This window comes from Theropithecus gelada, chromosome 8 (genome assembly GCF_003255815.1).
Source record: "Theropithecus gelada isolate Dixy chromosome 8, Tgel_1.0, whole genome shotgun sequence".
Classification (NCBI taxonomy): domain Eukaryota; kingdom Metazoa; phylum Chordata; class Mammalia; order Primates; family Cercopithecidae; genus Theropithecus; species Theropithecus gelada.
In genome coordinates this window covers 70,398,379-70,421,837 of record NC_037676.1, presented here as the reverse complement: position 1 = coordinate 70,421,837, position 23,459 = coordinate 70,398,379, and the positions used below count along the sequence as shown (strand labels likewise).

The 23,459-nt window shown below is 37.5% G+C and overlaps 1 protein-coding gene across 1 annotated transcript in view; it reads right to left on the bottom strand.

Annotated features, from left to right (window-relative positions):
* Window positions 1-23,459, bottom strand: part of PREX2 (phosphatidylinositol-3,4,5-trisphosphate dependent Rac exchange factor 2) — a 290,803-nt gene that overhangs the window by 75,328 nt on the left and 192,016 nt on the right. The window contains exons 34-35 of the mRNA XM_025394082.1: window positions 19,090-19,233; window positions 7,650-7,764 (exon numbers count right to left, since the gene is read on the bottom strand). Of these exons, the coding sequence (XP_025249867.1) occupies window positions 7,650-7,764; window positions 19,090-19,233 (259 nt within the window). The remainder of the gene's footprint in view (window positions 1-7,649; window positions 7,765-19,089; window positions 19,234-23,459) is intronic.

Genomic DNA, 23,459 nt, shown 5'->3' with positions numbered 1-23,459 from the left:
CTGGAGCGCAGTGCTGTATGATCACAATTCACTGAAGCCTTGACCTCCACAGCTCAAGCCATCCACCCACCTCAGTCTCTGGAACAGCTGGGCCATCATACCTGGCTAATTAAAAAAAAAAAAATTGTAGAGACAGGGTCTCCCTATGTTGCCCAAGCTGGTCTTGAACTCCTGGGCTCAAATGATCCATATACCTCAGCCTCTCGAAGTGCTGGGATTATAGGCATGAGTCACCACATCCAGCCCCAGAAGAATATATCTTGTCAGATTTCAAGGCAAAATTACTCTTGTGATGACAATTGTCAATTGAAAGATTTTTGCAAGATAGGACTTAAACTTCTTAAATTCAATGTTTCTTAGTCAGGGCACATGCTTCTTAAGAAGTCAAGATTAACTCCCTGTCCCCCTTTCTTCCCTTCAAAAATCCACTCATAACTGCTGCTAATCAAAGTGTGTATTCAGGGCAACTTGAATCTATGCTCCTAGGTTGCAATCCTCAAGCTTGGCCCAAATAAACTCTCTACTTACATTAATTTTGCTTTCATTTCTTCCTTTTAGGTCGACATATTTGGCATAACTTGGCAGATTTCAGAGTGACTCCCCCAGACCACCTGGTGTTTTTCTCTGAAAGCAGGGCTTGGTACCAGCACCAGCATTCCATCTTCAGAAGTCCTATTGGGTGTTTCAGGTGAGTTTACCTGAATTCAGACCGCCTAGTCTTTGGTCGAAGGTCTATACCTTATTTGGGCTGTTTTTCAAAACCTCTCTCTTTCCTTTATGAATGAGGGCTCCAGTCTCTGTCTTTAGACAGAAGATTCAGGCAAAGAGCTCTGCAGGGAACTGCCTCCTTCAGCCTGTCTCAGGACAAGGGCTTCAGGTCAAAATTTTCCTGCCCCTGCCTACAGCAGAGGTTTGGGTAAGGATTGCCATTTAGGCACCAGTGGTCTGGTTTTACACAGCATGCTTTAAAAAAATTGCAGATACTTTCCTATTTTTGAAATTCGGGCTGCATTTTTCATCTGTGACCAACTCTTATTAAACCTCAGCTGAATTTATATACAACACTATGGACATCTTCTTGTAAATATCTAGGAAAGTGGATCCACCTAACCCAGAATAGTCAAACAATAAATCTCTCCAAAACTGGGGATCTTCTGAAATACCTAAAATAATTTATTTATGTGCACAATTAGAAAAAGCTGGTTTTGGAACCAGATAATTAAAGACTTACTTCCAATGGTACTTAAAAACAACAACAAAAAACTTCTATAAGAAATCCTGAGACAATTGCCTCCATTTAGGAGGTAAAGAGTACACACCCATCACCACCGCCAGAGGGAATTCCCAGGTGTTTGACTCCCTCCCTGAAACTCCTATTGTAGCATAGTGACTCCAGTCCCAGAGTCGCTGGGAGCAACTTCTAGTTCTGGGGAATGCCTGGTTCTCAAACTATTCTTTGCTCAACTAAAAAAACCCATCCATGAAAACACCGAGGGGATGGGGGAACAAAAGAGAGAAACTAAGTAAATAAATAAATGAATAAAAAGACCACCCAATGAACAAGATGGGCCTCCAAAATACACCTTTGTTGCCTAGCTGACAATTGCTTAGGTCGATACAACAGGTAATTAAAAGATTAAATGTCTAAAATGGGGAGATGAATGAAAATAAAACTACTGAGATTATAAACATGTAGATCCAACCATTTTCTTTAAACCAAGACTAATTATTGATGCTGATGTTGAAATCCTAACATCCAGGGAATGAGCTGAGCAGCACTCCTGCTGAGATTAGATCTGAATCAACTTAAAATCTTCTAAATGCTCAAGCAGCCTGCTTTGAATACCCAGCAAGATTTGAAAACATAAAAGGCAAAAGTAAGAAAGCCCTTCATCTGTGGTCTAGTGGTTATGATGTTGTGCGTATACCACCAGGGCCTGGGTTTTATTACTGATTAGGGAACCAGCTCCTTTTGGTTTAATATTTTTGTGACTTTTGACTTTGCCACTCAGGAGAGTGCCTTTGGTTTAAAAAAAAAAAAAAATTGATTTGGCTGGGCGCAGTGGCTCATGCCTGTAATCCCAGAACTTTGGGAGGCCAAGGCAGGTGGATCACCTGAGGAGGGTAGTTCGAGACCAGGCTGACCAACATGGAGAAACCCCATCTCTACTAAAAATACAAAATTAGCCTGGTGTAGTGGCACATGCTTGTAATCCCGGCTACTCAGGAGGCTGAGGCAAAAGAATCGCTTGAACCCAGGAGGTGGAGGTTGTGGTGAGCCAAGATCGTGCCACTGCACTCCAGCCTGGGCAACAAGAGTGAAACTCCATCTCAAAAAAAAAAAAAAAAAAAAAAAAAGGCCGGGCGCGGTGGCTCAAGCCTGTAATCCCAGCACTTTGGGAGGCCGAGACGGGCGGATCACGAGGTCAGGAGATCGAGACCATCCTGGCTAACACGGTGAAACCCCGTCTCTACTAAAAATACAAAAAACTAGCCGGGCGAGGCGGCGGGCGCCTGTAGTCCCAGCTACTCGGGAGGCTGAGGCAGGAGAATGGCGTGAACCTGGGAGGCGGAGCTTGCAGTGAGCTGAGATCCGGCCACTGCACTCCAGCCTGGGCGACAGAGTGAGGCTCCGTCTCAAAAAAAAAAAAAAAAAAAAAAAAAAAAGATTTAACCAGATTATCAGCTGTTTTTTCTTGGCTATAATGCGATAATAAAAGATTTATTAAAATGCATTTTTTAAAAGGTCAGAAGTCAGCTTGACTAAAAGATGATATTCAAGTACACACACAAACACATTATATACATATATATTAACATATTATATATAGTGTGTGTATATATATGTGTGTGTGTGTATATATATACATTTTATACATATTAAGGACTTTTTGCTTTTTCTCTTTGGATCCTGTTTTGGAGATTATTATTTTCCTGTGGATGGAAATCCTTGTTTTTTATCTGCTTGTTCCCCCTGTTCACTTCCTTTCTTAAAAATTGTTCTATTATTTACTTCTATTCTTCCTGACTCCTTTTTCCTCTTTGCCATCTCAGGTACCACATAAAAGGATCTGGGAGAGACATCTAATGACTTAGACTGTTTAAGAAACACAGAAAAAGGTGCCACTGACCCTTTTTTTGGGTCATCTGTCCTCCTGTAAAGTCTAGAGCATCACGGACAGATTTGTCTGAGGTCTCATACTCTACCGTCTTTTGTACTGTGTTACCTGATCTCATTGGTTTTCAGGAGTACCAGAGATTACTTTGTACTGAGAGAGAACTTGATCTTAGTGAATGTGATGACTGGAGGGTCACTGGCACAGCTGCAGTTTTGGAGGTGGATGAGGTCTATTGTTTACAATAAATGGTTATTGCTACAGGACACTACTCATTTCCTTGGAAGTGTAGATGAGACAGGTGAGGTTTAAACCTTGGAGAAATGTCTTCGTAGCACAGTGCACCGTAGAAGCATTGCTTGGCCTAGTCCTGTGGTGTTTTCCATTTTTTGTGAGTGAGGAATCCAGGATTCAATGCAAAATTAGAATGCTTGATTTTAAAAAATCTAAATGCTCTGCCTTCCAACAGCTTGCTTTTCACATATTTAAATTATTCAGCTTTAAAAACTGCAAATGCTTTATTGACCCTGTTCCTTAATGGACTCCACCTTGAGCCCATTTGGAAAACAGACACTAAATTAAAAGCTACCTATCTAATGAAATTGGCCTCCTTATGAAATTCTAGAGTAAAGTTCTGTGATTTTGTGTTGCCTTGAAATTCATTTTTAACCTTCCTCTAACATACCCAAATTCCTTCTTTAAAAATATTAAATTTTCTATCTTTGATTTGCGATGCAAATTTGCTACCCTGTTTCTCTAAAATACAGTAAGAGCTTCAGCCACATGAAACAGATAAATGTTAACCTTTCCCATAAAGAAAGGCACAGTTTGAACACAACTGTCCTTTTAAACTAGAGAGTTTTATCTGACTCATGGCTAAAGCTTTAAAACTAAAGCTATAAGATCTTTATGACTGCCTGTATTTTTGTGTATACATGTGTCCACATCGTTTTATGTGTTGTCTATAACATCAAACTGGCTTGTAAATAAGCGTACCCACAAATTAAATAACTAAACCAAATGCTTTTCAAATTCACATGATTTTAGTAATCTTTGTTAAATAAAGATAGTTTAAAAATTGTTGGTAAAATAAAATAGGAAGAGCTTCATAATTTGGACATTTTTGTCTGTGTCTGCTGGTCAGACAAGTTTATACTATCTCTGCTAGATATTTTAAGGTCATAAAACTGTAGCTTGTATGATATTTTCAAATATTTGCTTAATTTGTCTGTAAGCTTATGTCTTTGGATTTGAGCATGTAGATCTGGGATGTGGACAGATGGCCACAGTGAGGCCTGGGGACAAGTCCTGAGAGCCTAGACCACCAACTAAAAAGCAGAATCAAGCTTAGCATGGCCTCTTTCTCCCTGACCCAGCTTTTCCTCCTGGCCATGCTGGGAGGGGTCTGATCCTCCAATCATACTCTTCACAGCTCTCCCCTCTGTTCTGAGCTCTGTACTTGGCGTAGAAATTCAGGACCCAGTTGGGCCATGCTCTTCATTGCCATCTTTGGGTGCCATGTAAATATTAGGGACCTAGGGCAACTGGGGAAGACATTATAGAGGGTACCTGTTTTATAGTTTCAGAATTCTTTTCAGTAATTTAAAAGTCTTAAGATTTTGTTATGTTAGATTAAGTAATAGCTAATCATAAAATGTGTGAGTCATTTCTAAGTTAAAATACTGAAACATTAATTGTTAAACATAAATTTACGTTTATGTACTTCAACATCATATTTTATATGGCATAGTAAAACTATCTAAATATATTTTCAGATCTGCTAGTCAACAGACATTGACAAAACCTATTTCTAAGGAATAATAAAATGGTTTTCATCAAAAAATAATAGTACAAAATAGTCCAAAATTACTTAATTCCTAGGTTTTTCATTGAAAATTGGTTACTAGGTTAAAACTGTGATATGGTTTGGCTGTGTTCCAACCCAAATCTGGAATTCTAGCTCCCATAATCCCCACATGTTGTGGGAGAGACCTTAGTTATAATCCTTACATGGATTATATTTCCACTATCTCTTGTTGTTTTCCTTCTTCTGAGGAAACCAAATTGATGACACAGGATATGAACAGACACTTCTCAAAGGAAGACATTTATACAGCCAACAGAAACATGAAAAAATGCTCATCATCACTCGCCATCAGAGAAATGCAAATCAAAACCACAATGAGATACCATCTCACACCAGTTAGAATGGCAATCATTAAAAAGTCAGGAAACAACAGGTGCTGGAGAGGATGTATAGAAATAGGAACACTTTTACACTGTTGGTGGGACAATAAATTAGTTCAACCATTGTGGAAGACAGTGTGGCAATTCCTCAAGGATCTAGAACTAGAAATACTATTTGACCCAGCCATCCCATTACTGGGCATATACCCAAAGGATTATAAATCATGCTGCTGTAAAGACACATGCACACGAATGTTTATTGCGGCACTTTTCACAATAGCAAAGACTTGGAACCAACCCAAATGTCCATCAATGATAGACTGGATTAAGAAAATGTGGCACATATACACCATGGAATACTATGCAGCCATAAAAAAGGATGAGTTCATGTCCTTTGTAGGGACATGGATGAAGCTGGAAACCATCACTCTGAGCAAACTATCGCAAGGACAGAAAACCAAAAACTGCATGTTCTCACTCATAGGTGGAAAATGAACAATGAGAACACTTGGACACAGGGTGCAGAACATCACACACCAGGGCCTGTCATGGGGTGGGGGTAAGGGGGATAGCATTAGGAGATATACCTAATGTAAATGATGAGTTAATGGGTGCAGCACACCAACATGGCACAGGTATACATATGTAACAAACCTGCACGTTGTGCACATGTACCCTAGAACTTAAAGTATAACAAAAATAAATAAATAAATAATGAATCTGTCGCTCAAAGTACATGAATATTTTAAAATAGATGTTGCCAGATCACATTGTTCAAAACTTTACTAATTTAAATCTTAATAATATAGACTTTCATTCTGAAATAATAAAACATTGCCTTTTTGATGTCAAAAAAAAATTGACGATACTCTGAAGTCTAGGTACGATTCAACAAGCAACAACAGCCATAAATCGATGACTTTGACATAACTACTTGGGAATGAGCCTTCTTGATGATGGACACCTTGATACTTTAATTTTGATCATCAATGCTGTCAAGAAGATAGATTTTTGATCAAAAGGGGGAAATAAGAAAAGAAAATAACTTTTATCTGAGGAATGCAAGTTACTTTAATTAACCGGCCCAGAGAGACATTAAAATGAAACAGCAATTACATCCTTCTAGTCCCTCTGTGCTGTGTATTAATCTCTTGAAACTGCTTGCTATCACCATAAGTAGCTGTAACTTAACATAATGATGCCACACTGGACTCTATAACCCACACCCTAGAGCTTAACAATGGATAGCCAACCACTTGTCAATGTTATTTCTGTAAATCGATGAGAATGCCTGACAAACAACTTTGTATCAGCTCACTCCCTGTCTCCCATTTTTTCCTTTAAAAATCTACTTGTAATTGCTGCTAACTGGAGTGAATATTCAGGGCAATTTGAATCTATGCTCCTGGCTTGCAATTCTCAAGCTTAGCCCAAATAAACTCCCTACTTATATTAATTTTGCCTCAGGTTCTTCCTTTTAAGCTGAGAGGACAAAAAATTTAAAATGTCAAAATAGTATTTTTGATTTATTAAGGCTCAAGATAGAACAAAAATATTTTTCTTTTAAAAATAAAAACCTTAATTTGTTAAGTTTTTAAAAGTGATCTGTCAACAGGGTAATTCATAAGATAAAAAGGAGATAGGTGTATATATATCTATATGTAGATAATATACAACTAATATACATACATATACATACAATACATACAAATATATATACAAAAAGATAATATACAACTAATCATTTGTTGACAAATAAAGCTTTTGAATTATAATACATTTCCCTTTCACTTACTGTGGTCAATTTTACCTGTCATTTATCATTATACCAGTAACACTATTTTTTTGGGGGAAAAAGACAGTAAAATGCAAGCATGAAGGGACACATTTGAAAGTAAATATTCTTCCAGTACCAAGCACATGATCAATCATGTCTTGCATGCTGAGCACATATTCTTCTCTCCGTGTGGGGGTGCCAGCTGTTTAATGGTACATAGAGAAACCTATTTTACCTTTAATCTAATAAATCTCATAGGGTACACCACTATAACATATCTCAGTGATTTTCTTTCTTGGAAATGGTCTACTATATATTTAACCCCTTCTCTTTATCTCTTCAGAAATTTTAATATTTGCATAAAAATTTTCAACACACTTTTACTTATTTTTACTTGGAGAAAGTATAGCAAATTAGAATATTTAAAATGTTAAACCCTAAATATGAGGACTTTATATCAAAAGAAATGTCATTAATAATTTAATATGATAAACAACATCAAAAATCTTATTAACACATTTCTATTAAAATATAGACACTTATTATTTTTCAATTGGACTGTTAGATACCTGAGCTTCTGGTTGTACTGTTTGACCTTTTCCAGTGAGGCCGCATTTATCTGAGCTTGAAATTCTTCCACGGAAACATTGTCTCTGTAATAATATCCTTCCATGCTCTCCAGTGCTGCGTAAACAAGTAAACATATTTTACAAGCAATTTTAAACTCAATTTCTCCACATGTAGTATAATTTTATTGATTATTAGTAAATTTAGCAAATAGGACCAATTATCAACACATATGCAAAAAAATTATATTAGGTCCAAAAATGAATGAAAACTAAAATAAATATCAAATATTTGATGATTTTTCTGTCCAATGGGAAAGAAAATTTCTGGTTTAACTGTCCTCTATTTTTAAAAAATTTTGTATATGTTGTAGGAGACCAAAATATGCCACTCCAAAATATAACTGTAGGAGACCAGAATACACCGCCCCAAAATATGTCTCACTGGCATAAGGATTATTTTGATCTGGTTATTTTGAGAAACTGCATGCAGACACAGGAGAAACTCTGAAAACAGAGTAGAAGTTTCCCTTTGATAAGGAAAATGTACATCCATAAAGGAAACCTCTACTTGTAAGAGTGTCTCCCCCTCTGTACAAGGAAGAGAAGGAAGATGATCACAGAGAGTTTTATCTGCACAACGCATCTTACCCTTTTTTTAATGGTGCTTTCCTGGTCACCTCCCCATAACTAGGCCTTCCCTAGACACTTCTTCTGTTTCAGTAGAAAATGGTTATATTTAAGCCTAAGTTCAAAGCTACCTCTTTCAGATATAGTCACTTTTCCTTAGGTATCTCGCATATATACATGAGGTATACATGCCATTAAACTTCTGTTTGCTTTTCCCTTGTTAACTTGTCTTTTGCTATGGGGACCATCCCAACTAAGAACTATGAAAGGTAGAGAGAAAATTATTTTTCCTCCTCTACAACATTCTTTGTGAAGCTAAACTTACACTTTCAATGTATTTTATATTTATACACACGTCTATTACATATGACACATATATGCTCATATTCGGAACATATGTATGAAAGGCAGAAGTGTGCATTAATATATGTCAGGGGCCTAGCACGGTGGCGCATGTCTGTAATTCCAGCACTTTGAGAGCCAAGGCAAGTGGATCATTTGAGGTCAGAAGTTCAAAGCTAGCTTAGGCAACATAGCGAGATCCTGTCTCTAAAAAAATAAAATTTAAAAATTAACCTGGCATGGTGGCATGCACCTGCAGTCCTAGATACTCAGGAGGCTGAGGTGGGAAGATAACTTGAGCCCAGGACTTCAAAGCTGCAGTAAGCTAGGATTGTGCCACTGGACTCCAGTCTGGAGGACAGAGTAAGACTCTGTCTCTTAAAACAATTGTTAACAACAACAAAAACATGTCAGAGTAAAAAAAAGGAAATTTTCACTCCCCACGCATATTCACATTCTTGTATAACCTTAATAAAGAAATGTTAATGTATTAAATAAAAAGTATAAATTGAAATCTTAGAAAATCACCTCTACTCAAACTGTCATTTAATTTAGTTATAATATCCCACTAATTTTAAATGTATTTTGAATAGCATACACATTTCCTTTTTAATAACATTTTTGATTCAGTATTTCTTTTTCCTTTAACCTTTATGAAGTATCATTTAAAAATTTTTGGAGAGGAAATAAATCGCAGGAAAAGGGCCCAGAAATACAAGATTTCCTGTGGAAAGGTTGCCAGTAACAGGAATGGCTGTGGGTCCAAGTTGGAAATGTAAAAATTATTTTCTCTTGAAATGCATCACTACTTATGAGCCTCAATTTTTAATAAACGATTTAAAATTCAAAACAATCTTCTTTCAAGACTGCTAAATGCACTAGTTTCTAAACTAAATCATGAGGTTTCTTTAAAGTGAAAGAAACTATCACCATTTTCAGGGGGGGAAATAGGAAACTGACTGCTAATTTTAGCTGTGCTATAGTTTTATTAAACTAGTCAGAATTCTAGAACACTGAAGAAAATAATAAAATTTTAAAGATCCATGTCAAACTTGCAGATTGTTTTTAAATGGAAATTTTAAAAATTGGTTTACAGTTGAGAAAAGCAATTGTGGAAGATAAGGGAGAAAATATACTACATTTACTTCAGTACAGAAAATGAAATTTGTGTGCTTATTTCACAGATTTTTAATTTGTTTATTTCTTATGGCTTCTGGGAAGGAACCCAGGAAACTTTACCCTTAAAATATGACACCCTGGTATACTGATTACTTTAAATTAAAGGCTTCTGCAAGTCAGCAGATATTGGATGAGGCTTTTTTCTGATATGCCCTATCTACCTTAAGTCTAGATCTGCAAAAGAGAACACAATTGCTATCCCTACCATCCCTGGAAATCTCATTATCTATGCTAGAAAAGAAGACTGTGGAAGGTAACTCACCTAGAAGGATTCCTCCCATAAGATAGTATCTATTTCTCCAGCTCATTCAAATTCCAAGACAATCATTTACAAGTTAATTTCTGTCTCCCAGGCCCATTCATTCTCCCTAATAAACATTTTACTACCTCCTACATTCCCCATCTCCCCCATCGCCTATGAAGAAGGGTATATAAGTATCTGGACCTCACCGAGTTATTGGGTAATCACTCTCCCATGATTTTTGCCCTGTGCACATTAAATAAATTTTGTATGCTTTATTTCCTTATTAATCTGCCTATTGAAACTTCATTTTCAGCAACCTTTCAAAGGGAAAAGGACAGGCTTTCTCTCTTAGAGCCTACATTTTCATTAATTACAATAGTTGTAACTGGTTCAACAAACTTCTGGTCCTGAATACACACAGAAAATAAAAGAAACTGTCCCTGATAAAATAATCCTTAAATACATGCCATGTTCACAAGCTGCTATTTGTGAAGGGATTCAGTCTACCAATAGTCATACTTCAAGATAAATTACTCTTACCAGTTGGAAAGCTGATGCATTAGAGTAAAATTCCAGTTTCTGCTGTGTGACTTTGGTCAAGTTAATTAATATCTGAAATTCTGAGGTTCTGCATTTTCGACTTGCAAAATAAAAGTACCTACCAGTTATGGTTAATGAGAAAGAATTTAATTAAATAATAGTATTAAGACAGCTCATGAGTATTCTTACTTATTGAATGAGTTTTATTTACTAGGCAACATGCCAAATGCTGTATGGGTACTACCTAATTCAGTTCCAATGAGATACTGATTATGCAGAGTGTACTTAGCCAAACACAAAGTTTGTGGGACTAAGAGAAGGGTCCATGCAAAACCACTTTGATTTGTGACTTAAAACCAGAAAAACTGGAAGGAGAACAGTGGGATGGCACAGCAGTGGAACTGTGAGGGTAAGGGAGGAGACCATCCCTCATATTGTCTTATGCCCAATTTCTGCCTCCAAAGAAAGAAGAAGTAAAATCTAAAAGGCAGAAATGAAATCCACAGGCAGACAGTCCAGCGCCGCGGGCCTGGTAGTTAAAGATCGACCCCTGACCTAATTGGTTCTGTTATCTATAGATTACAGACATTGTATAGAAATGCACTGTGAAAATCCCTCTTGTTTCGTTCTGATCTAATTACAGGTGCATGCAGCCCCCAGTCACGTACCCCCTGCTTGCTCAATCAATCACGACCCTCTCACACACACACCCCCTTACAGTTGTGAGCCCTTAAAAGGGACAGGAATTGCTCTGTCTCAAGAGCTCAGCTCAGCTCTTGAGACAGAAGTCTTGCTGATGCACCTGGCTGAATAAACCTCTTCCTTCTTTAACTCGGTGTCTGAGGAGTTTTGTCAGTCGCTCGTCCTGCTACAAGGGGAGAGGGCTGGGAACTAATTTTTATAAAGATCTTGATGGTTCAACTTTGGCCAGAATGGCCAGTTCTGTCCCAAATTTTATATAAGAACAAGTATATAAACATAATTTAATATAATTTTAATGAATAGTTCTACAATTTCATAAATTTCCATCTTCGTTACATTTTTGACAATATTATTCCAAATTAACAAGTCAGTTAAAATTCACAACCACATAAAATTTTTTGAAAACTGGAAAAGTGCCTAACAATTTTGCCAAGAGTCTTCGTAAGAATTCTGTGTCACATGTATAGAGTTGTGGGGAATGAACAAAAAAAGATGAGTTTTATATTTAAAAACTAAAATTTGTATGACAGAGAAGAGGAAAGATGACAACATTCCCTATTTTAGCTAAATAACTTGTTTATTTATTGTTATGAAAAACCCAGAACAACATTCTACCAAATTAAATAACATGTTAATTTCAAACATGTTAAATTTGGCATTTCCTTGTCTAGTTTCCCTAGTTCTCATCCATAAAATGATATATTTCTCAAAAGCAGTATCAATGTACTTGGTTGAATATTTAGTTTATTTACTTCTACTACTTTTCAAGCAAAGGAAGAAAAACATTCCATTAAATTTAGGTAGTCAGCAAAAAAGGAAAACCTAATGAATGTTAGAGAAAATTAAAGATTAAATTATTCTTAGACTGAAGCAAGCTACATTTCCACTTACTCAAAATACCTTTCAAGGCTTTCCCAAGAAAGGGATTAATCGGGAAAAACACAGAATCTCTGAAGAATAATTTTAAGAATAGTGTCAGTCTGCTAACACTCTCTTTTGATAGCACACTTTTTTGGTTAAATAAGACACGGCACATGCACTGCTAGAATTCCCCAGAAATGGTCACCATGGGTCACAATTCCTCAGAATTGGTCCCAGTTATTGGGAGAGAAGCAAGATTTGTTGATCCCATTATGACAAATATGTGAGAATGGCCATGTGATATATAATAATGTTTTGTGATTCTAAATGTCTCAAAATGGAGTCATTTATAACAAGTCACTCAGCCCACAGTGAAACTGCTGACTCTTCAAAGTGATAAGCACACGTATGGTGGACTGAGGTGATAAGATGACACCTGCCATGGCCAGGCACCTCAGAGACCCCACAGGAAAGTGAAGCCAAAGGTGGCTGAGATAATGACTATGGACACACTCCTGTGGAGAGCCATAAAAACAGCAAGAAACTGACAATGGTTGAGATGCCTGCAGAAGCTTTGCCAGGAGAACTCTGAGGCCTCCTCGCCCTAGAAGCTCTGCCAAGAGATGAGCCGGGACCCCCAACCCCTTGCTGGTCAGTGTTTCCAGGGAAATCCAGGCCTTCCTTGTGCCTCAGTCAGCCTGCAGGCCTCCTGAGCTGCTCACCATGGTTTGTTACCCCCATTTTATGTCTGTCTGTGTGTACTGAATATGTTTGCATGATTGTTGGTGGTGAAAGCCTTGCGATAAACCATGAATTTGAAAGCATTTAATTGGCCATTGAGTCATCGTGAAACCTCCCATCCTCCTCCAATAGCAGTTGGCACAGCTAGGCTGATTGGAACGGTGCTGTCTGAAGAGAGGTGGGTTTACACCTTCACACAGACTCCTAACATTTTGGAAATCTCCATTCTGGAAACTATTTCTTCTTTTGCAAAAAATCTATATTGTTTCAATTATAAATCCTGTGTAAAACCAAAATGGAAAACTAAAAGATTTAATCTTTTCTTTTTTTTTTTTTTTTTTTTTGACGGAGTCTCACTCTGTTACCCAGGCTGGAGGGGAGTGGCGCGATCTCGGCTCACTGCAAGCTCCGCCTCCAGGTTCACGCCATTCTCCTGCCTCAATTTCTGGAATAGCTGGGACTACAGGCACCTGCCACCATGCCCAGCTTACTTATTTTTGTATTTTTAGTAGAGACAGGGTTTCACCGTGTTAGCCAGGATGGCTACGATCTACCGACCTCATGATCCGCCCACCTCAGCCTCCCAAAGTGCTGGGATTACAGGCGTGAGCCACCGCGCCCGGCCAAGATTTACCTTTTAAAGAGCCTAAAGAAGAGTTTAGGAGGAAAAAAAAATTGAATAAGGGGCACTTAGAAAATGACAATGTTTATAACAAACCTTCCCTTTCATTTAAAAGAGAAAGCACTCAAGTTTCTATGTGATTTTTATTATTCTTGGAGCAAAGAAAGATACCTTATAAAGAGGTAAGACTTAGGGGTAGTTGGTTTGGGTGGCAGCTTTTTTTTTTTTATAGGAGGTAAAAAAACGGGAATACTGAAGAGCATGCTGGCAGAGACAAGACCAGCATCACATATCCTATTTGGTTTAAGGGAAACTACCATCAGGAGGCCCAGGAAATAGGTATTTAACAACACTTCACAAGGAAGCATTGCTATACTTCAGGACACTGTATCTTCACTACACATATTCAAAGACCTGTATATGATGCCACATTCCTGAGAGGTAGAATACCTGGGTCCAGGAACCAAGGGTGAAAGCAGAAATGACGGTGCTTAACATCTGTCAAGGGTTGAATGTGCCCACAAAAAGATATGACAAAGTCCTAACCCCTTGGGGCCTACAAATGTGGCCTTATTTTTGGTTTGTTTGTTTGTTTTGAGATAGGGTCCCACTCTGTTGCCCAGGCTGGTGTGCAGTAGTGTTATCATAATTCACTACAGCCTCGGCCTCTTAGACTCAAGCGATCCTTCCACCTCAGTCTCCCAAATAGGCAGGACTACAGGTGTGTGCCACCAGCACCAGCTAATTTTTTTTTAAGAGGTGAAGTCTCAATATGTTGCCCAGGCTGATCTCAAGTTCCTGGGCTCAAGTGATCCTTCCATCTTGGCCCCAGAAAGTTCTGGGATTTCTGAGCTATCACATTCAGCCTTGACCTTATTTTGAAATAGGGTTTTTGTAGATGTAGCCAAATTAAAATGAGGTCCTGCTGAATTATGATAGGCCCAAATCCAATGATTGGTGCCTCTATAAGAAGAGGGCAATTAGTATATAGAAACACAGAGACAGACACACACAGAGGGGAGAAGATCGTGTGAGGATAGGGGCAGAGATTGTAGTTATGCTGCCACAAACCAAGGAATGCCAAGGCCTGCTGGCAGACACCAAAGGCCAAAAGAGGAAGGAGGAAGCATGGCCTGACAACATCCTGATCTCCAACTTCCAACCTTCAGAACGGTGGCAGAATACATTTCTATTGTTTTAAGCCACCCAGCTTGTGGTAACTTGCTAGGGCAGCACTGGGAAACGAACGCATCATTTCCAATGACTCACTTGGGAAATGTGAGTTTCCAATCCCTGAAACACTCGGTCTGTGAGTTTCCAAGGCACCCACAGCCAAGAAGATCAATCGCCACCTCGGCAAAGCTGCTCCAGCCTAATCATCAGAAGCAGGTAGCACTATTGTTACACAATGGGAGCCAGAAGGAATATGTATGGCACCCAGGTATCTACTGGGGTCCCTCTTAGTACTTCCTTGCACAAATTTGATGATACATGGACAACTGCAGCAATCCTGGTCTAAGAAGGTAGAGTAATCAGAGGATCAAGCCCCTTAGGGACGAAGGTATTGGTCATGCCACAGATTAGCCACAGAGACCAGCAGAGGTTCAGACAGAGGGTGAGGCTAATCTACAATGGATAGCAGAAGAGGGAAAACGAGACCCTGTGGCAGCTGTAGACAAGCTGGGGCTGCAAGGGCTATAGCTAATCCTTTTAATTTTTCTCTCCTAAATTATCCCCTCCCCCATCCAGAAAGGAGGTCCACGGGAGTCCTGGAAAAGCCTCTCCCAGTCCCTACATAAAGACATGGGTCTGACGGGTGCAAAGCATGGACTACAGAGGATGCTGAGAGAGCCATTGGCTCGGGTCTTCTCTCAGAAATGATGGGCTCATTGCCTGGCTGCTGTGATCGCTGCAGAAGACATCTCGCAGCTGTTCACTCTCCAGCCTTTGCCGGAGAAAACTATCCCAACAGGATCACACCTCCTCCTAAGGGCAGCCTGCATCCTGATGACCTAACAATGCAGAAATATTTTACGTTGTTCCTGGCATCCTTGATTCAGCTCCCCAGAATCTAGACATGCTGAACATTTGTAAGATGAATTAGTCTAATTAAATAAAGATTAGCTGGATAATTGTACAGTGTTTCATAATCCACACAGACCAAGAGTGGTTTCTCACTTTTGGTGGACTCCAGAATCACCTGGAAAGCTTCTAAAATATCCTGGTATTTGGGCTCCACTTCTCAGAGATTCTGCCTTAAATGATTTTGCATGGGGCTGAGCCTGAGTATTCTCTAAAACCTTTCCAAGATCGTTAATGTGCAGCTAAGTACTGAAAACCACTGACGGATCAGGAAAATTAGTCAGTGGGGAGTGTGTAGAGAAGTGACCCTGAATATTTATCCTCTTTGTACTCTCATTTTCTGCCAACTCATAGTTGCTTGCTTTATCTCACCAAGGGCTGAGGGATCCCAACAGCTTTCCCTGTCATGTAGGAAGCACTTAGGAATACCAGCCAGAAGATTGCTTTAGTGTGACTGGCACATTCTAGCAGTTTGGTTGGTTATGCTTTGCACTTACTTCCCTGTCCAGCTGTTTCTGTGTTCCTTACCTTGAAAATCTGTATCCCTTTTGTCTGCCTAGGTTCCTGTTCTTCCGCAGTTCTTGCCTTCAGCAATACACATTGGCCTCCAACCCTGCTCACCTCCAATCCTGAAATTCCTGATCTAATAGCTGGTCCCATCTTTGCAGGATGCCCCATCAACCACCACGCCCTCCTTTTCCCAGTGCTCCATGGAGGCAAGCAAAATGAGACAGGGGTGACACATTTGCTTCCTGTTCTACTCTAAGTATATGGTACCACAGACAACTTTAGGAGGGTTGACTTTAGTAAATTTCCTAGGAAATTTTCAAATTCATCCATTTCTTCTATTTTTTTTATTTGCTAGCAAAGACTCATGTATATACAAAACTAAAATGCTTTAAATAAACTTTCATTCCAGGAAGAGATGACATTTGGAATCTCTTTCATTTACCACTGCCTTCAATTACCAGATGGTAATCTCTATTCAAACTCGGTCTGATTTTCCTGTACTTCTCTCAATCTGATGAATACTAAGCTACTAATGATTCCTCATGAGAGTTTTATAAAGGCAGAAGAACTTCTGCACCCCCCTTAAATAAACAACCTTATTACTGACAGATTTTTAGTGGCACAGAACGTTTCCCATCTTGTTTACCTATCTGTGACCTCAACTGCAGAAGTATTTCTACCATTGCTTATTCAAATCATTTTTCATATTTTGCTGCTGTGAGCATACCAAAACCTAATGTTTGCTATAGCTTTTCTTTCAATTACATTTTAAAAGCTATAGTATATGCACTGAAATAATACATATTTAGGGATTATTTTTAAATTGGCTTTTGCCAAAGTTATAAAATAGAGGTTGCTTGCAAAATAATTTTTTGTCTGTGTGTACATTTGCTGTTGGATATGATTATTCAGCTATTTATGGCTGATATGTCACAGATGCAATAATTTTTTTTAAAGATGCTTAGTGCCATCTGTCATCTCAGTAATAATTTCAAAGACAAAATTTTGAAGAAGAGAGAAATAAAGGAAAAGAAATGGAGAGTCTTTACAATTGTAAGTCCTGGCTAAACCCTGTAAAAGTTAACATTCCAGACCAACGTCCATCCCTATCTTCTCAAACTGTCTATCCCTGTAATGGCTATTTATTTATTTATTGAAGCAGAGTTTCACCCTGTTGCCCAGGCTGGAGTGCAGTGGCACGATCTTGGCTCACTGCAACTTTTGCCTCCCAAGTTCAAGTAATTCTTGTGCCTCAGCCTCCTGAGTAGCTGGGATTACAGGCACATACCAACACACCTGGCTAATTTTTGTATTTTTAGTAGACACAGGGTTCCACCATGTTGCCTGGGCTGATCTCGAACTCCTGACCTCAGGTGATCTGCCTGCCTCAACCTCCCAAAGTGCTAGGATTATATGCGTGAGCCACTGCAACTAGCCCAACATATTTTAGATTAAATTATTCTTCTAACTTGTCTCCAAAGGTCCATTTTTGCCCATTGCTTCTTTTATTCTTCTTCCTTTTCATTACAGAATCTTGGATTACCTACACTGACCTTGTCTATAAATCACAGTCCTCCAAAGAGAAATGAAAATATCTTCTAATAACTACTAAAATCATCTCTTCACTGCAATCTTCATCTGTTAAAATGTATTCCTGCCAAGTATGTTTGAGGTACTCACGGTTTTTAAACTATGGTAATTGAATTCAGGGTTTTAAAATAATATGCACGTGGTATGTATTAGTCTGTTTTCACGCTGCTGATAAAGACATATCCAAGACTGGGCAATTTACAAAAGAAAGGGGTCTAATGGACTTACACTTCCACATGACTGGGGAGGCCTCACAATCATAGTGGAAGGTGAAAGGCAAGTCTCACATGGTGGCAGAAAAGAGAAGAGGGCTTGTGCACGGAAACTTCCATTTTTAAAGTCATCAGATCTCATGAGACTTATTCACTATCACTAGAACAGCAGAGGAAAGACCCACTCCCATTATTGAATTACCTCCCACAAGTCCCTCCCACAACACATGGGAATTCAAGATGAGATTTGGGTGGGGACACAGCCAAACCATATCATGGTATAATACAAAATTTTCATTTAGTAGTGAATTTAGATTTCATATGCCTGTCCATTCTTTAGTTATATAGATAGATGGATTTTATTCCCTCTACTCTTCTCATTTTTTATTAGAGCATTGAAATTCCACAGCAAAACCAATGTAGTTCTTGAAAACTCAAAAGAAGAAAAAAATAAAATTCACTATGGTATCATTCAGAGAAACTGATAAAATCTTGTGACACGACACACATTTTTTTTTTAGAATGTGGAGGGAAATAATAGACTAGAGGACACTCCACAACAATCAAGACTTCTGATCTTTTTTAGGTAGCATTTTAGAATTTTCTTGCTCATGCTACCCTTGATTTATTCTACTGCAGACGTTGATAGTCACTCTTAGGAAAAACAAAATGACAAAGGAATATATATTTTCTGATCAAAAAGAAAAATCGACGTAAAGAATTTTAAAAGCAACAATTTAACCACCAAATGATACTGAAAACATTTAACAGACATATATGCAGGCATAGATATACATGTGTGATATAATTGAGATTAAAGTATAAATTCTGTTTAATAATCTGTATGCATATATTAACTTTTTCTATCTCATAAAATATTTTAGCCATAAAACTGTAATGACTTTAACATAATTTAACTTACTTAAGCAGTTTATTTAACCCAAATTATTTTATCTTTATTTACACGACTCATGTCTTATTTCTCCATTATGAATAATGCTGCAAGTGTATTTGATAAATATTTAAATCATACATTATTTCCTTAATAAACATTCCCAGAAGCAAATATATTAGCTAAATATTTTCAAATTAATTTTAAAATCCAGACTGTTAAAATCACATTTATAAAAGCTTTGATAAAGATAAAATAATTTAAGTATAGCACCCATCAAAAGAAAAACAGTTTACCTTGCGCAAAAAGAACAGGATGAATTTTAAACCCTCCACCATTTTTCAACCGTTGAGGAAGTTGTTCAAAATGATAACTATCAACGTAGAAGTAAACTTTCAGAGCTTGCCGACTTCCTTCTGCTTGATATGTAAGAGGAACATCTGAAATGATATTTAATAGTATATTAAAATAAAGATATGCTAGATGGTACTTCTGTTAACCTTCAAAAAGAATCCTGAGAATTACTCGACACCAATATATTAAACATGATCATGTTTATCAAGTTGGGATTCAACATACAGTGCTATTCAATGAAAGAGTATTAAATCAGTTCTCATTAGCTAAAGCAATGGATTTGTTACTATATTATAAAAATTCCATAATAGGAAACTTTGTTACACTTTGACATACCAGATGTCTCACTTAACTAAATGAGGTGTTTAGCTATACATGGTTTGGATTCAAAATCTCCCAGGGCAGCTGCTTCATTCATATTTTAGTCAGAATGAGTCCTTGGGGTATACTTCTTAAGTAGTGTGCAACAAATTGAGTACATAGCAACCACTATCAAAATTAGTATGGGTTCTGCAAGCTCTATTCCCTGAGCACCAGATTGGAAATATATTATCCTTTGTTGATGCCCCACAGTCATTAAAAATTGTCCCAACTCTTGTAGCTATTTTCAAAGATCCTAAATTTAATTACTTTAAAAAAAAACCAATCAACTTGAAAACTAAATTTCAGTAGGAGTATTTCACAATGCTATCATAAATCCTCTCCATTTTATGATACTTATCCATGACAAATATTTCTGTCTCATTAGAAGAGAATGTAAAATCATCCTAAAAGGCTGAATAGTCACAATAACCAGTTAAAAATTAAGGACAAACAAATGGAATTGGCATTTAATACATGTTCCTCACCCAGTATTTATAACTTCTAACCTGCTTCTTGAAATAAAACTGTATATAAAAGTAGAGTTCAAGGTTAAATGGCATTTATGATCACAGATTCCAGGCTCCTTATTAAATTTATTTAATTCTGCATATCAATATGGGAAACATTTCATTAATATCTATCTCCTTTATGCCATATAAAGTACTTATTTTATTTTTGTTATTTTTTTTTAATGAAAACATGAAGCATTTGATTTAGGAAAGAGAATGAACAGGTTTCTCACCCAAAGGGTTGAAAATTAATAGCATTTTAAGAATTGGAAAAATCCTTTCTTTCTGGTTTCTAAAATAAAGACTAAAAGAACTATGGACACTAAAGAAAATACAGATTTATAGCTACTAAATATCTGTATCCTCTAGTTGCCCTTTTCACACACTGTCTCGCATATATATTTTAATTTGTGTTAAATTCCATACCCTTCATCTTCGGCATCAATATAGGCAACCTCTGTGCTAACAAATGGATAATGTTATTGAAAGAAAAATAGTGATAATGATACAACAGTTAGAGTTTCATATTATAGAACACAGAACAAATAAAGATGTTATATTAGGAATCAAAGAACTAAAACTTAATGAAAATTATAAAGTATATCAATTTAAAGTGAAGTTTAAACTAAGAGCACTAAAACTCCTGGGCTCAAGTGATCCTCCAGCCTTGGCCTCCCAAAGTGCTGAGATTACAGGCATGAGCCGCCACACCCAGCCCATTACCACTTCTTTCAACATCATACTGGAAGTCCTAGCTATTGCAATAAAACAAAACAAGAAAAAGAAACTATAAAGATTGGGAAAGAAAAACATTAACAACAAAAAAAAATGCTCCTGGAACTAATATGCAATTATAGCCAGGTTACAGGATACAGGTTAACATAAAAAAGTCAATTCCTTTCTTATATAACATCAGTGAACAAGTGGAATTTGAAATTAACAACATAATACCATTTACATTAGCACCTCCCCAAAATAAAATACTTAAGTATAACTCTAATAAAACATGTACAAGATCTATATAAGGAAAACTACAAAGCTGATGAAAAAATTTTAAGAACTCAGAAAGACATTTTATGTTCATGGATAGGAAGACTCACTATTGTCAAGGTGTCATTTCTTCCCAGCTTGATCCACAATATCAGTGAAACACCAAGTAAAACCCCAACTGGTTATTTCTTAGATATTGACAAACTAATTCTAAAGTTTATATGGAAAGGCAGAAGACACAAAATAGCCAACATAATATAGAAAAAGAAGAACAAAGTTGGAAGACTGACACTCCCTTAATTTAAGACTTACTGTAAAACTACAGTAATCAAGACAGCACGGTATTGACCAAAGAACAGACAAATAGATCAATGAAATGGAACAGAGAGCTCAGAAATAGTCCAACACATATATAGTCAACTGATCTTTGATAAAGGAGCAAAGACAATACAACGGAGCAAAGATAGTCTTTTCAACAAATGTTTCTGGAAGAACTGGACATCTACATGCAAAAACATAAATCTAGACACTCACCTTATATCCTCCACAAAAATTAACCCAAAATGAACTATAGACTTAAATATGAAATGCAAAACTATATAACTCCTGCCAAATTACAGAAGAGGAAACCTAGATGACCTTCGACATACTGATGACTTTTAGAAAGAACATCAAAGGCACAATCCATGAAAGAAATAATAGATAAGTGAGACCCCATCAAATGTAAAACTTCTGTTCTGCAAAAGACAATGTCAAGAGAACGCGAAAACAAGCAACAGACTGGAAGAAAATATTTGCAAAAGACACATCTGATAAAAGACTGTCATCCAAAATACACAGATAACTCTTCAAACCCAACAATAAGAAAACAAACAACCCGAGTGTATTAATCCATTCTTTCTTTGCTATAAAAATGTCTAAGAGTGAGTAATTTATAAAGAAAAGAGGTTTAATTGGCTCACGGTTCTACAGGCTGTACAGGAAGCAAGATGCTCACATCTGCTCAGCTTCTGAGGAGGCCTCAGGAAACTTATAACCATGGCAGTAGACAAAAGGGGTAACAGGCACATCATATGGCAAGAGCAAGAGAGCAAGCGGAGAGGTGCTACACATTTTTAAACAACCAGATCTCATGAGAACTCATTATCATGAAGACAGTACCAAGGGGAAGGCACAACATCATTCACGAGAAATCCACCCCCATGATCCAATCACCTCCACCAGGCCCCACCTCCAACACTGGGGATTACAATTAAGCATGGGATTTGGGTAAGGACACACATCCAAACTACATCACCAATTTTTAAAATGGGCTAAAGACCTCAACAGACAACTCTTTCAAGAAGATATAGAGATGGCAAATAATCATATGAAATGATGCCCTATATCATTTGTTATCAGGGAAATGCAAATTAAAACGGTACTGAGCTACCACTATACACTCATAGAGGGGCCAAAAATCCCAAACACTGACAACACCAAATGCTGGCAAGGATGTGGAGCGATAGGAGCACTCATTCATCACTGGAGGGAAAAATGCAGATTTTCCACAAAATAAATATCATTATAGAAAATTTAATCCTTTAGCTAGTTTAGTCCTCTCTCACTAATTAAATAATATGATATGGGGAGTACCTTGTATTTTCCTTATCACTAAAGTGGTTACATTGCCCATTTATGCCTTTATATTTCTCACCAGACTCCATGTGCATAGCCACTCTGGAAAACAGTCTGGCACTTTCTTGCCAAACTAAGATGCTCTTAACATACGATCCAGGAATCATGGTTCTTGGTATCTATCCAAAAGAGCTGAAAACTTATATCCACATAAAAACCTGTACGTGTGCCTATAGCCACTCTTCATAATTGCCAAAACTTAAAAGCAACCAAGATGTCCTTTGAATGGATAAACTGTGGTACATCCAGCCAATGGAATATTCTTCTGTGCTAAGAGATGAGCTATCAAGCCATGAAAAGACATGAAGGAAGCTTAGATGCATATTATAAGTGAGAGAAGACAATCTGAAAGGCTACATACTGTATGATCCCAACTATATGATGTTCTGAAAAAGGCAAAACTACAGAGAAAGTGAAGAAAATCAGTGGATGCCAGGGGTTGGGTGCAGAGTGGGAGGGAGGAGGAATTAATAGGGATTTTAGGACAGTAAAAATACTCTGTATGATACTATAATGGTGGATACATGTCAGTACACATTTGTCCAGATTCAGAGAACATACACCTCCAAGAGTGAATCCTAATGTAAACTATGAACTTTGAGTGATTACGATATAGGTTCATTGATTTTAAGAAATGTACCTCTATGGTGAGGGCTATTGATAGCTGAGGAGGCTGTGCATGTGTAGGGACAGGGGTATGGAAAATCTCTGTACCTTCCTCTCAATTTTGCTGTGAACCTAAAACTACTCTAAAAATATAAAGGCTTTTTAAA